At 36.7% G+C, this 13,819-nt stretch overlaps 1 protein-coding gene across 2 annotated transcripts in view; it reads left to right on the forward strand.

Annotated features, from left to right (window-relative positions):
• Positions 1-13,819, forward strand: part of LRRC7 (leucine rich repeat containing 7) — a 385,857-nt gene that overhangs the window by 348,523 nt on the left and 23,515 nt on the right. For both annotated transcript variants that reach the window (XM_055339299.1, XM_055339300.1), the window contains one exon: positions 7,536-7,628. In XM_055339299.1, coding sequence (XP_055195274.1) covers positions 7,536-7,628 — 93 coding nt within the window. The remainder of the gene's footprint in view (positions 1-7,535; positions 7,629-13,819) is intronic.

The following is a 13,819-nucleotide window of genomic DNA, read 5'->3' on the forward strand; positions in this document are numbered from 1 at the left end:
TTATATAATAAATTATAATATAATATGTAATGATTATTATGTGTAATATGTTTAATATATTACATATTATGTATTATCATACCATGTCATTATATAAATCAGATCATGTCACTCTTCTGTTTAAAAAGCTCTAGTGGCTTCGAAATTTCTGAAATCATATACATCCTTACTATGGCATAAAGTCCCTACAGATCTGGCCGCCGCCTCCTCTCTTTCTACTCTTCCTTTACATATTTTTCTCTAGTTATGCTGAACTCATTGTTGCTGTTGTTATTGTTGTTAACCGTACTGATAAAATCTACACATCTTAAAGTTCATCTGTTGAAGTATACAAGTCAGTGGGTTTTGTATATTTATACAATTACGCAACCATTACCATCACGTGATTTTTAAACATTTTCATTATTCCAAAAAGGAACTTTGTACTTATTAATAGTCATTTCCATACCCCCTTTCCTTTATTTGCCCCCAGCCCTAGACAATCACTTATCTACATCGTGTCTCTACACATTTGCCTATCCTGGGTATTTAATATAAATGAGACCATAAAATATGTGAGTTTTTTAGTGACTGACTGAAATCTGTGACTGAAATTGAAATTAGCATAATGTGCTAAACGTGGAATATAGTGCTAATTCATTCCTTTGTATTGCCAAGTAACATTCCATCGTATGGCTACACCACAACTGTTTATCCATCAGGTTATGTACCTTTGGATTTTTTCCACTTTGGGGCCTTATGAATAATATTGCTATGAACACTCATACGTAAGTCTCTATACAGATGTATGTTTGCATTTCTCCTGGGAGGTTACTGAGGAATCAAATCGCTTGGTTAAATGGTAATTATGTTTGTCATTTTGAGAAGCTTCTAAACTCTTGTCTAAAGTAGCTGCCACATCAGTAAATACAAATCAAAACCACAATGAGACACCACCTCACACCGGTCAGAATGGCCAAAATGAACAAGACAGGAAACAACAGATGCTGGAGCGGATGTGGAGAAAGGGGAACCCTCCTGCGCTGTTGGTAGGAATGCACACTGGGGCAGCCACTCTGGAAAAATGTGTGGAGGGTCCTCAAGAAGTTAAAAACAGATCTGCCCTACGACCCAGCAACTGTTCTAGGTATTTTCTCCAAAGATACAAATGTAGTGATCTGAAGGGACCCCCGCACCCCAATGTTTAGAGCAGCAGTGTCCACAACAGCCAAACTGTGGAAAGAGCCCAGATGTCCACTGACAGATGATGGATAAAGAAGGGGTGGTCTATACACAGCAGAATATTACTCAGCCATCAGAAAATGAAACCTTGCCATTTGCAACAATGTAGATGCAACTAGAGGGTATTAGGCTGAGTGAAATATGTCAGAGAAAATTATATACGATCTCACTCATACGTGGAATTTAAGAAACAAAACAGGAGCATAGAGGAAGGGAGGGAAAAATAAAACAAGATGAAATCAGAGAGGAAGACAAACCATAAGAAACTCTTAATCATAGGGAATAAACTGAGGGTCGCTGGAGGGGACGGTAGTGGGGGGACGGGGTAACAGGTGATGGGCATTAAGGAGGCCACGTGATGGAATGAGCACTGGGTGCTATAAATGACGAATCCCTGAGCTCTACCTCTGAAACTAATAATACACTATATGTCAATTAATTGAATTTAAATAATAAGTAAATAAAGTGGCTGCCGCATACTACATTTCCACCAGCAATGAAGGAGTATTCTAATTTCTTCACACTCTCACCATTGTCTGTCCTTTTTATTATAGACACCCGTATATCGTAATGATTTTCATATATATTTCTTTAATGACTAATGATGTTGAGTGTCTTTCCATGCACTTATTAGCCATTCATATGTCTTCTTTGGATAAAAGCCTATTAAGATTCTTTGCCCATGTTTTTAGGGTTTTTTTTTTTTTAAGAATTTATTCATTTATTTTAGGGAGGGTGGAGAGAGAGAGAGAGAGCAGGAGGGATAGGAAGAGAGAATCTGTAGCAGACTCCACCCTGAGTACAGTAGGGCTCGGATTGATCCCGAGATCATGACCTGAGCCTAAACCAAGAGTCAAACGCTCAACTGACTGAGCCACTCAGGTGGCCCTGCCCATTTTTAAATTAGGTTATTTGGATTTTCAATTACTGAACTTTAAGGGTTGTTCATATATTGTGAATATAAGACCCTAACCATATATATACATTGCAAATATTTTTTCCCACTCCATGGGTTGTCTTTCTTTCTTTGTAGTGTCCTTTGAAACACTAAAGTTTTTAATTTTTATAAAATCAGTCATCTCTTTTATCACATTTGTTTTCATATCTATGAAATCGTTGCCTAACTGAAGATCATAAAGACTTACTCTTATTTCTTCTAGGTTATTTTAGTTTCAGCTCTTACATTTCAGTCTCTGATTTAGTTTGAGTTCATTTTTATTTATGGTGTGAGATGGGGTAAAGAACATTATTTTGCATGTGGATACTCAATTGTCCCTGTACCATTTGTTGAAAAGATTGTTCTTTTCTCATTGAATTACCTTGGATCTTTTACCTTAAAAATGAACTGACCATAAAAGGTTAGGGTTTATTTTTGGACTCTCAATTTTATTTCATTGATCTGTGTGTCTATCCTTATGCCATCTTATTGTTTCTTGATTTTATAAGGACCCATTTATCCTTAGGGCATTTAAAATCGCTGACTTTAGGCGCTGGCATAATTTTCCCATTTTTCTTTTTGTCTGTTGCGTGATCTTTTACATTATTCATATTTCTGCTAAAATGCCACTTGAGCATTTGAAATATCATCTGGCTATTCTCCTTAAAATGGCTCCCCATTCCTGTCCCATCCCATCACTCTTGCCTTTCCTGCTTTATTTTCTTCCCAGCTCATCTCACTCTTTGAAATTATTTATTGATTATGTATTTAGTATGTCTTCCCCACTAGAATGTAAGTTCCATGAGGGCAAGGATATTTTATATGTCTGGAAAAAGTGCCTGGCACTTAGTAGGAAACCAAAAAGTATTTATGGAGTAAAGGCATGAATCATGATGACTATAACAATTTTTGTTTTCAAAGTTATCATGGTTTTTCCAAGCAGTTAACTGCATAATTGAAGCATTCCATTGAACAACTGGCATACCTTCTAATAGCTCATCACATGTTTTAAGAAGGAGCCACTATATACTTTTGACAATGCATATTTGAAAATATCTTTTGTCGCATATGCATATATTTATTCAAACAAAAGTTAATTGAGTGCCAGCCATTGTTCTAGAGAGTCAATGAAGACATAGATATGAAATAAATAGATACAGATATATCTAGATAACTAAATAGGTAATAGATAGATAATAGATGATAATATCTATTTTATAATAGGTATAAAATAGATATGATTCACAGAAGTGACTCAAGTATCCTACTTGCATAAAAATCCATGTGGATGTGGCCACCTCCTCACTAGAGCTACTCTATGATAATACCCTCAGGAGTCAGGCCTAGAAATGGCCTCAGAGGAGAAATGTTCTTGATTACAAGGTTCCTTCTGGATGCTTCAACAATTAGCAACCTTCCAATAGATCAAAACCTCACGTTGAATTCCCATCAGTATCGATTTTTTAAAATTCTGCTTGCTTCACTTCCCAAAAAGATTTTTAAACTATATATTTTGGTTTTTTTGTTTAAGTAAAAGATAAGAAAAGTCAATTCTTCTACAACAAATAAGCAATCTTCCCCTTGATTTTTCATCAAGTAGGGCTATTGATTATAAGTAACTCAACCTAATAAGACTTAAGCAAAAAAAAAAAAAAAAGAAACTTCAGGGATGGGCAAGCTACAGATGAGGCTGAAAGCTAGGTTCATGACTTCTTTCTGTGGGTTGGTTCCCATCTCATGGTAGAAAAATAGGTCAAAAGCTCCAGACACTCTCAGATTTAAAACTAGATGGAGAGAAAGGAAGATTCTCTCTCCTGGAAATCCTGGTAGGCATCTCATTACTCCTTTTTGATTGGATCACCTCCCCATCCTGTAAACAATCCCATTTCTAGAGGATACAGTGCTTTGTTTTAGGCCTAGATATAACATGATGCATCCAAAGCATACAGGCTGAGAATAAAGAAGCAGGTGATTATTCAAAAAGAGATTGAGGTTACAGCCACCAGAATTAGGATGCGTGGATCGTGGGCAGCAAAAGCAACAGGTATCCATTCAAAGCTTTTCTGCATACTGCCAGGAAAGAGAATCGTAACTGGAACATATCATAATAAACCAGCTCATTACAGCATCACAAAATATTTTTCTGGAATGCAATCCCCTAATCCCGAATTATACCTCCCAACACACACACACACACGCACATACACATTTTTTGTAGGTACACATGTACACACAAGTGCTACCATTTCCTTTGTTCTTGCCAGAGCCTTGCAAGACCAACTCAGATAACTACCTTCTAGAGATTATGTATTACGACTTCACAGGACCTCAGTGCCACATTACAATCCATTTTATCCTAGACCTCTCTAAAATAAGGCCCAGCATGTTAATTAGAGCAAGATGGACGCAGGCCACAAGCATGAATTAAAGTCAAATGATGGAAGCAGACTCTAAAGAAGCAAACACACCCTTGACTTCAAGGCTGTCATTTATATTTTTGGCCAGAAATTTCATTCACTGATACCAATATCTTAATAGAAAACAGAAACGCTGATTTTCACTAAAAAAGCTATTTAGTAGCCTCTCAGTTCTGACCTTTTGCTAAGAAAACTGCGTTTCCTCTTTGCCAATCCTCTTTAGTTTCCGACTGCTTCGTGGCTGTGAGGTATTCTCTCTTCTTACATTTTATGGCCCCGTTACCAGGCAGGTGGAGCGCCTTATATGTGGGATGAATACTCTCTCCGACATGCTTTATGGGGCACAACAGTCGCAACACAACCCATTAGCCATACCACGGCATGCCCAAGGGCGGTCTAGCTTCAGACCAGAATTTATGGTTGTTTGTCACATTTATAAAACCACAGTGTCATCTTTATTATTTCTATTATTAAAGAATATATTGAGGCAGTTCTTCATATACTTGGCACATATGAAATTTGTTTCCCTTAGATTTTTAGTGCCTTCAGATTGACAGTAATATAAAATAGATATAGTCAGTACCTTGAAAGAGAACCACTAGAAAGTACTCTCGGCAATTTACTCTGTAAATAAGATCTGTTGCATATGTTTCCTTTCAGGTTTTATAGTGGCCTGGGGAACGCCAGCAGTCTATACCCCTTCCATATATTTCTCTGTGCAATATGAGGTTTTCACATTAGAAAGATATAACCCAAATTTCAAATAATTTAATTGGAAATGTGCAGATATATGGGGAAGCATGAAAGTAAAATGTGAAAATCATATTAGTTCCTTTCTTCCATTTTCTAATTAAACACTAATAATGAAAAAGGATCACCAGGTAAACTGAAGGTATATGGAATAAAGTTAAACTATCGAAGCTATTATGTGTACACATCCACAGATGGTGAGCCGTATAAATACAAAACTATTATAAGCTGTAGTTGCCATTACCCTATGATAACTAGTTTTAACAAATCTAGCTCAATTAGAGGAAAAGTTATAATTAAACATATCTTTTAAATAAAAATATGGGAAAGTACTTATGGTAATTGCAGTTATTCATAATCTAGAAACTATTCATTAAAGACTCTACCATAAAAATCACATTAGTGGATAGTGTTTTGCCCTTGTATAGCAAGTGAACTATGTAATAGTTAAACATTATATTTATTATTATGAAATATGAGAGTAAATTAAGGATAGTCTTATTAAACGGCCAAACCTAATTAATACAGTTCCCAGCGACTCATAATATAGGCTAATTAAGCCAGGAACAGTACTCAAGTTTGCTTTGAACTAAGAAGTAGAGATTAAAAGTATCTTGAAAATAAAAATAGAGTGTTTGGGCATTTACATTTGTCTACAAGCAAATTAATAGGCTGACTAAGCAAGACTGCTGGGGGAAACATTAAACTACTTAATAAAGCAAACATCCCAATCGTCTTTAAGAACTTTCCCAGTTTATATTTATATAAATACAAGATATCTGTCAATGTATTTCTTTAGACTTTTTTCTTAACTCCTTATGAATCTTTTGCCTGCTAATCTCTGGTAATACTTGGCTCCCCTAATTCCAGTACTTGTTCTGTCCTTAAAAGTTATAAAAGTGGCTTTCTTTCTTTCTTTCTTTCTTTCTTTCTTTCTTTCTTTCTTCTTTCTTTCTTTCTTTCTTTCTTTCTTTTTCTTTCTTTCTTTCTTTTTCTTTCTTCTTTCTTTCTTTCTTTCTTTCTTCTTCTTCTTTCTTTCTTCTTCTTTTTCCCTTTCTCTCTCTCTCTCTCTCTCTCTCTCTCTCTCTTTCTCTCTCTCTCTTTCTTTATTTCTGTAACCAAAGTGTATGCGCCCTCTGGGGTCCCAAGTCTTTTGATCTTGGGTCACCTCGTCACACTTAACATGGAAAACTAGCATTTTCGCCGTGGTCCGCATACATATCCCAGCTCAGGATCACCATCAATTCCTAGCTTTGTTACCGCCTCCCGAAGTCATTCCTGGCAATGATTTCCCTTCTGCCGAATTCTCCATCTACATTTTGCATCCACTCTTAAAACCCGCTGTCAGCTTTACTCCAGCCTTCACGTGAGGTGGACCTAACTTGGGGTGCCATCATTTCCCCATAGGTCTCAAAGCACAAAGCTCTTGTGTTTAACAGGCTTTCCTTGATGGTTTAGGGTTTGGGAAGATAATACAGCACAGAACACCAGAATTTTAGCCCTCACGGTCCTAAATATTTATTGACTATTCCCCCAGTCTCCATATTCTTGACCTCTTTCTGTTTTCAGGGCGCTCCTCTGTCTTCCAAGACTTCTAACTGCCTCTTCAGGAGCTGCTGCCAAACCCAAAACTTCTATTACTGAGTATTACATTCTTCCTCTGTTCCACCTTCACTCAAACTACGGTCAAAAGTTCTCCCCTTTCTCAAAATAAAAGCCCTGCTATTCCTAAACAATAGAATCATCTGCCAACGAGATGAATTGTACTACCCTCCTAGAAAGCAGTAGCAAATTATCTGAATAGTCGCATTTTCCCTCAATGTATATTTGCAAATTTTCTTCCATTTATTCATACTGTCCTTTCTAAGTGGCCAGAATATATGTGCATTTAAAGAAAGTAATTGAAATAATGCACAGTCTTGTTATTGTCATAAAGCTTTTAATTTCCAAAAACTGCTAATCAGAGTGTATTTCTACACACAATAATGAATAAATACTTACTAATCTCTGCTTGCCCAGGTAATTTCAAGCTAGTTTCAATCATAACTTATTGCCTATAGAAGCACTAAATATTTTGTCTTTTGTGTACTAACATAGGCTAACCCTGAGAACTTCATTGAAATGTAAATCTTTTTTACTGTAATGCAATCATGTGAAGATATTTAGCTTTGATATATATTTGATCATGTTTTTATATCTTTTTTACATAGTTTTGTGTGAGAATAGAAAAGAATCCTGGCCTTGGATTTAGTATCAGTGGTGGAATTAGCGGACAAGGAAATCCATTTAAACCTTCTGACAAGGTAAGAAGTGAATTTCTTATTGACAGTTTTAATTACAAAAACACTGTATTTTACTGCAGAAAAAGAAAGGTCAGAAAAAAATTGCTGGACTTCAAAAACTTTGTCCAGCACCACAGTGCTTGACAAATCCTAAGAATAGGGCAAAAAATGAAGCATTCTCTTTGAAAGGAGAGTTGTTTGTTTTTGGCTTTGTGTTTTGTTCACAATTGTGTATATTTTTAAAGAAACCTATACAGGCAATTTGTAACATTTTTTTCCAAAAGTTTGCTTGCAGATCAGTTATGTTGGGAAAATGTTTCCTCATGGTAACAGAATGATTAAATAATGCTTTGTCGCCAGGATCAGGTGATTAAAATCTCTTTAAGGAATATAAGGAATGTATATGAAGCAGTCCTATATAATCAGGGGAATGCCGGTTAGAATGTCTGTGCACCAGTAATACTGCCTTTCTACATGGAAATGATGTTGAAATAACCATTCATAGAGTGAAATTAAAATATTCATAGTTTGGTAGGACCAAGTGTTTACTTAATGTTAACAAATTATCCATCTACTTTAAGGCAAAGAGTATGAAAGTTCAAAATTATCAGAAACATATACTTTTAAAAGCCTCAAATCATTGTTTTAGTCATCTTGACCCTTCTCTTTGTCTCTAGTCTCACATCTCCACAAGTTCTTCCAATGAAAAGTTAATGACCTTATCATTCTTAAGATAGTTGGAATCCAAAAGACATATTTTCTCTCCTTTCTCACCAGCATATACATCCTTTCATTGTATTTCTGGAAGGCACAGGGTAATAAATTTTTAAGTTAGGGATGGACAGATTGCTAAATAGTCAAGAGGTCTGAATGCTGTTGCTTTTCTGCTGTTATTTTCAACTGAAGGAGAGAGTAAATGCAAGGCTTTAAGATCATTGCCTGTAATTCTTCCACTATGACAAATATGAACATTTTAGAACTATTAATTTAACTTCTAATTTGTAACATTTTGATGACACTGAACTACTTCTATGATATTATAATTTGCTCTTTTGGTTAAATGCAACAGATATAAAGCTCAAATTGATAATGTGTCCACTGAAAGATTTCCCCCTCAAAAGCACTCTTCTTCGTCTGATTACTCTCTAAAGCACTTCACAATCTGAAAAGTGAGTCTCTATTATTGCAAAATTGATGAGAGTAATTAAAAGTTCCGGATCTGCAGAAGCCTCTCAAGACTGCTCTTAATTTATTGACCACTTTTGATGTCATGCCAAACATATGGTGGATGTTTAGTTAAAAGTGTAGAGAGGATCTAAAGACATTGGGTTTGCCAATTATTACATGAACTTAATTCACTCACAAGGAAAGGGATTAATCTCTTGGGAATTCAGTTGCATTTCTTTAGCCCAGTGTCCCATTCTTGTAGTGGTAGCATAATATTTAGAGTAGAACCCAGTGCCCAAAGTGACCAAAATGCCAAACAGTAAGAAAGTGAAAAGGAACTTAAAAAAATACCCCTCTCTCCAATACTGAAAAACACGCTGCTTTTTCATAAGTTGGCTAATTCACAGCTGAGAGTGAGGAGAACCAAATTAAACAGATCTTTACATTCGACAGCTATTACCTGAGTCAGAGGTGGGTGCTTTTTGAGGAGTCCTAGTCAAGCAAAAGCTAAATTTTAATATGATATGTATTCTCTTCCAATAAACACCTCATGGATTAGAAATATTCTCAAAAACCACACTATATTATTTTACTTACTGCTCATGAATGTTTGAATCCTTTGCAGTGTCAGGCAAAATTCTAAGTATCCAAGATACCTGAATGTCTTTGAGACATTGAGGATTTCACATATAAGGTAAACAGTAGATTTATTCCATCCTCTTTATTACGATTGATGAGAGCTGTTGTTTCAGCCAACTGCCAAGGGCCATCGTGAGATAAAATCCAAAGTGATTACCTGCTATCGAGTTGGACAGAGAAAACATGCAGTGTCAAGTAGTCACCCCAAAAGCCTGGGAATATGGGCTGGGAATATGGGAATGGGGCAAAAGTGAGCTCTCTTGTTCAGTCTGACAGAAGTTCCCATTTAAAACCTGAGGTAGCATGAGTTAAGACAGTCTGAAAGTTAACTGAGGCTTTAGGGGGAATTCAGGACTGAGCCAGACATGGGGACTGTTTTGTACTGGACGTTGAGAGCTTCTAACAGCACCTGGTCTTACAAACTTAACTCCTCTCAAAGACCTCAAGTTTGTCCCAATCAAATATGGTGTCCTGGGGCTAAATGGGCAGAGCACGGTCAGTCCCGCAGCTCACGTCTTTGTCAGAACAAGGTTTAATGATTGAACAGACCAGTTCACTTATCATGCAGTTCATTATTTGGGGCTCACCTCCAGGTTACAACTGCTTTTACGTACTTGGAAAGGGAAAAGCGTAGAAAACCAGATGAAAAATGGTCCCACATAATGCCTGCCTCTGCCCTCCCAGTGAAGTGGGTGGAAGCCATGATCTGGTCTATTATCATAGGGAAACAATGCTGTCAGGAGAGCCATACACTACGGAGAGATGAAAGATTTTGATCTAACAAATCTGATGATAATAATAGTAAAAGTAATAAAAATAACAGCCTTTTATTGAGTACCTGTAATGTGCTGGTCACTCTATTTGGCTCTTTATATGCATATACTTATCTGATCTTCATAACAACTTGTATTAGTTGAGTATTATTATCCCTCGTTTTGCTGAGGCCCAGAGGGGTTAATTAACTCATCCAAGGTCATTTAGGTGATCTGTGGCAGACAAGATTTGAACACAAATTGATCTGACTCTAAATACTTTTCTCTTAATAAGCACTATGATGCATGCCTCTATCTGCAAATGCCACTTAGCAGAAGAGCCACATGATGAATTTATACCCTGTAGAGATGAAACTAATATGATATTCTAATATTGAAAGTATTACAAAGTCCTCTAATTAGTCATAGTCTAGATATTTGTTTCAACAAGTCCTTGGAAGTCAGCATGTATTCTCTATTGAACCTAGATAATTAGACGCAGACTGTAAACAGTGGATTACTAAGCAATTATATATAGCTTTTAGACTAAGGTATCATGATAGTGGTGATTCTGCCAATGGAACAAACCACAATAATCTTGGCCTATTTTTGAATGTTCATGGGATAATAACTCATGTTGGCAAAATTCACATAATTGACCAGTACAATTTCCACTGAAAAATGTTGTTAGAAAGAAGAGACTGGATTAAATGGATGACTGATACCACGTTGTTGTAGTGTCTTCATAAGTCATAAGACCCTGAAGATGAGTGGGTTTTTAATGATGTATTCCCATAACTCATCGTTCAGGGGCTGATATCCCTCCTTGCCTCATTTAAGGAGGAAAGACTAAGCTCCTAAAGTTTAAAGATATTGAAGAAAACTCATAGCCCCTTTCTCTATATGCTCTGAAAGCATAGTACTGAAGAGTCCCACGAAGAGCATCTGGTCGTAGCATCAAAACGGAAGCTATGTTACCGGTATCCCCAGAACACTTGACATCAGGACGTATACATATTGGGGCACTGGAACCAAGCAATCACTCATTCTCCACAGTTTTAGAATAATAACCATGTTCAGCAGATGTCACAGAGCCTACCCATATTTCCATTGATTTGGGCAATCTGCATGTAGACACGGAAATGATAGGAGGAAGAAATCCATGTTCTTAAAATGTTTAAATGTTTTACCTTGCCTGTGGTACCGGTAAAATCCCAAGCTCAGAGTCATGGCAAATGTAAAATATAATCTTCAATAAACCCTACATAAATATCCTGGGATTTAGAGCATTGTACTATACTTCATCCTGACTTCTCAAAGGCTGGCTCCAGATGCCGAAACAGCAGCAACAGGGCCTAAACACCTTTACACCCTTCCCTCCTCACCTAGAAAAACAATGGAACGTTTTTTCTTTGTGTGGAGCTGGGTATTGCATCAAATAAAAAATGCTATATGATTAATGTTAAGAGAAGAAGGATTAGAGGTGCAGAATTGAAGCATTTACTTGATATCTTACTCAGGAATAATAACACCCGGAGGAAAACACTTGGCAGTGGCAAGTTAGAAGATGCACAAAAATGATTTTCCAGGTTTGCTCAGCCTCACGGCATTGGGTGATTCATAAACAAAAGTTGCAGGAGATTTGCTCTTGACTTATGAGAAAGGCACATGCTGTATGCCTACTTCTTGTCATATATTCTTCATGGATATAAAAATCAAGAATAGCAAACACGTATGTCTAGAACTCCGCACAGCATACGATTTACATTCACTGCATAAATATGAAACTGCGTATATTTCCTTTATTTTGTACAACTACTAGACACATATGATTTACTTTCTATTATTTCTAAATTAATTTTATAATATAACTTATATATCTACTCCCTCCTTAATTCTACTTCAAGTGATTTTGTAATGCAAAGTAATTTGGAGAATCTATGAATTATGTGAAAATAACATTCAGGAGCAAAGGATAGCGATAATACTCTTTATTTACATACTGCATTTTGGACTAAACATAGGAAGGGTGTTAAAAAAAATTTTAGATATAAAACTAAATTTTCATTTTATTTATTTTTTTAAGATTTTATTTATTTACTCATTCATGAGAAACAGAAAGAGAGAGGCAGAGACAGGCAGAGGGAGAAGCAGGCTCCATGCAGGGAGCCTGACGTGGGACTCGATCCCGGGTCTCCAGGATCATGCCCCAGGCTGAAGGTGGCGCTAAACTGCTGAGCCACCCAGGCTGCCCATAAATTTTCATTTTAAAAATTTTTTGTAGATTTTCTTTTTTAGGGGGTGGGGGTGGGGTAGGAAAGGGGCAGAAGGAGAGAGACAGACAGACAGACGGAGAGAATCTTAAGCAGGTTCCACACCCAGCACAGAGCCTGACGCAGGGCTTCATCTCACAACCCTGAGACCATAACCTGAGCCAAAACCAAGAGTTGGACACTTAACCTTTTGAGCCTTAGATATAAAACTAATTCTTAAAAAATAAGTACCAAGCATAAATTGCTTTAAAGCATAATTGATTATTTCAGCTGCATCTTAGTCACATTGTAATTTGAGGTTCAGAATGCCACTTTGAGGACATTAAAAGTGAGATTTTTTTAAAATATATTTTTTTCATATTCTGTTCTTTGTGTTAAAAAAATCTTGAATCTATTTAGAAATATTGATAGAAATGTACTCCTCATAATCTTCTGTCAATACGATTCCCACAGGGGGGCACCTAGGGAGCTCAGCGGTTGAGCATCCGCCTTCAGCTCAGGGCATGACCCCAAGATTGAGTCCTGCATCGGCCCCCCCGCAGGGAGCCTGCTTCTCCCTCTGCCTGTGTCTCTGCCTCTCTCTGTGTGTCTCATGAATAAATGGATAAAATCTTTAAAAAAAAAAAAAAAACACGATTCACACAGGTATTCCACTTACATGAGACTTTTTTAAAAGGCATGGCACTGTGCTTTAGACAGTTGGATAATGCAGCTTCCAGACATTATAATATAAAGAAGACAAGACATGGACTCAGCTTATAAAAGAATATAATAAAACTCAACACAAGCTTGGTTCTTCACACACACACAAAAAATCACTGGGGCATACATGTGAAAAATATAAGGCAATGAAAAAGCACCATTTGAAATAAGAACACCAATTGCCATGTTTTAATTAACAATATATTTAGAAAATCACTGGAATTAAGTTGCTATCACTGTGTGATATTTTATAACAATCAGTAAAATACTGTTCAATAAATTGAAGCCCAAGTACACAGCTACTGTATTAGTAGCTATATTAGTCTGCTAGAGTTACACATTATCTATGTTCCATCTGCTGCATCATTTTAGCCATTTGGCATGGAACAAGTGAGTAAAATAAGCAGGGAGAAAATGTGGGAAAAGATTTAGAGACTTTTAAGTTTGTTGACATTTACTGAAAAAGCACTAGTCACTTCTCAGTCAAAATACGAAAGCGCTTAAAATTAATTCATAAATAGTTCCTTACATAATGACTAACAAGAACTGACAAGCCCATCAATGAAGGAAAGTTCATTACTGAGGGTCAAAAAGATCTTCGGGGGATCCCTGGGTGGCGCAGTGGTTTAGCGCCTGCCTTTGGCCCAGGGCGTGATCCTGGAGACCCAGGATCGAATCC

Source organism: Nyctereutes procyonoides, unplaced genomic scaffold (assembly GCF_905146905.1).
Source record: "Nyctereutes procyonoides isolate TBG_1078 unplaced genomic scaffold, NYPRO_anot_genome, whole genome shotgun sequence".
NCBI classification, from domain to species: domain Eukaryota; kingdom Metazoa; phylum Chordata; class Mammalia; order Carnivora; family Canidae; genus Nyctereutes; species Nyctereutes procyonoides.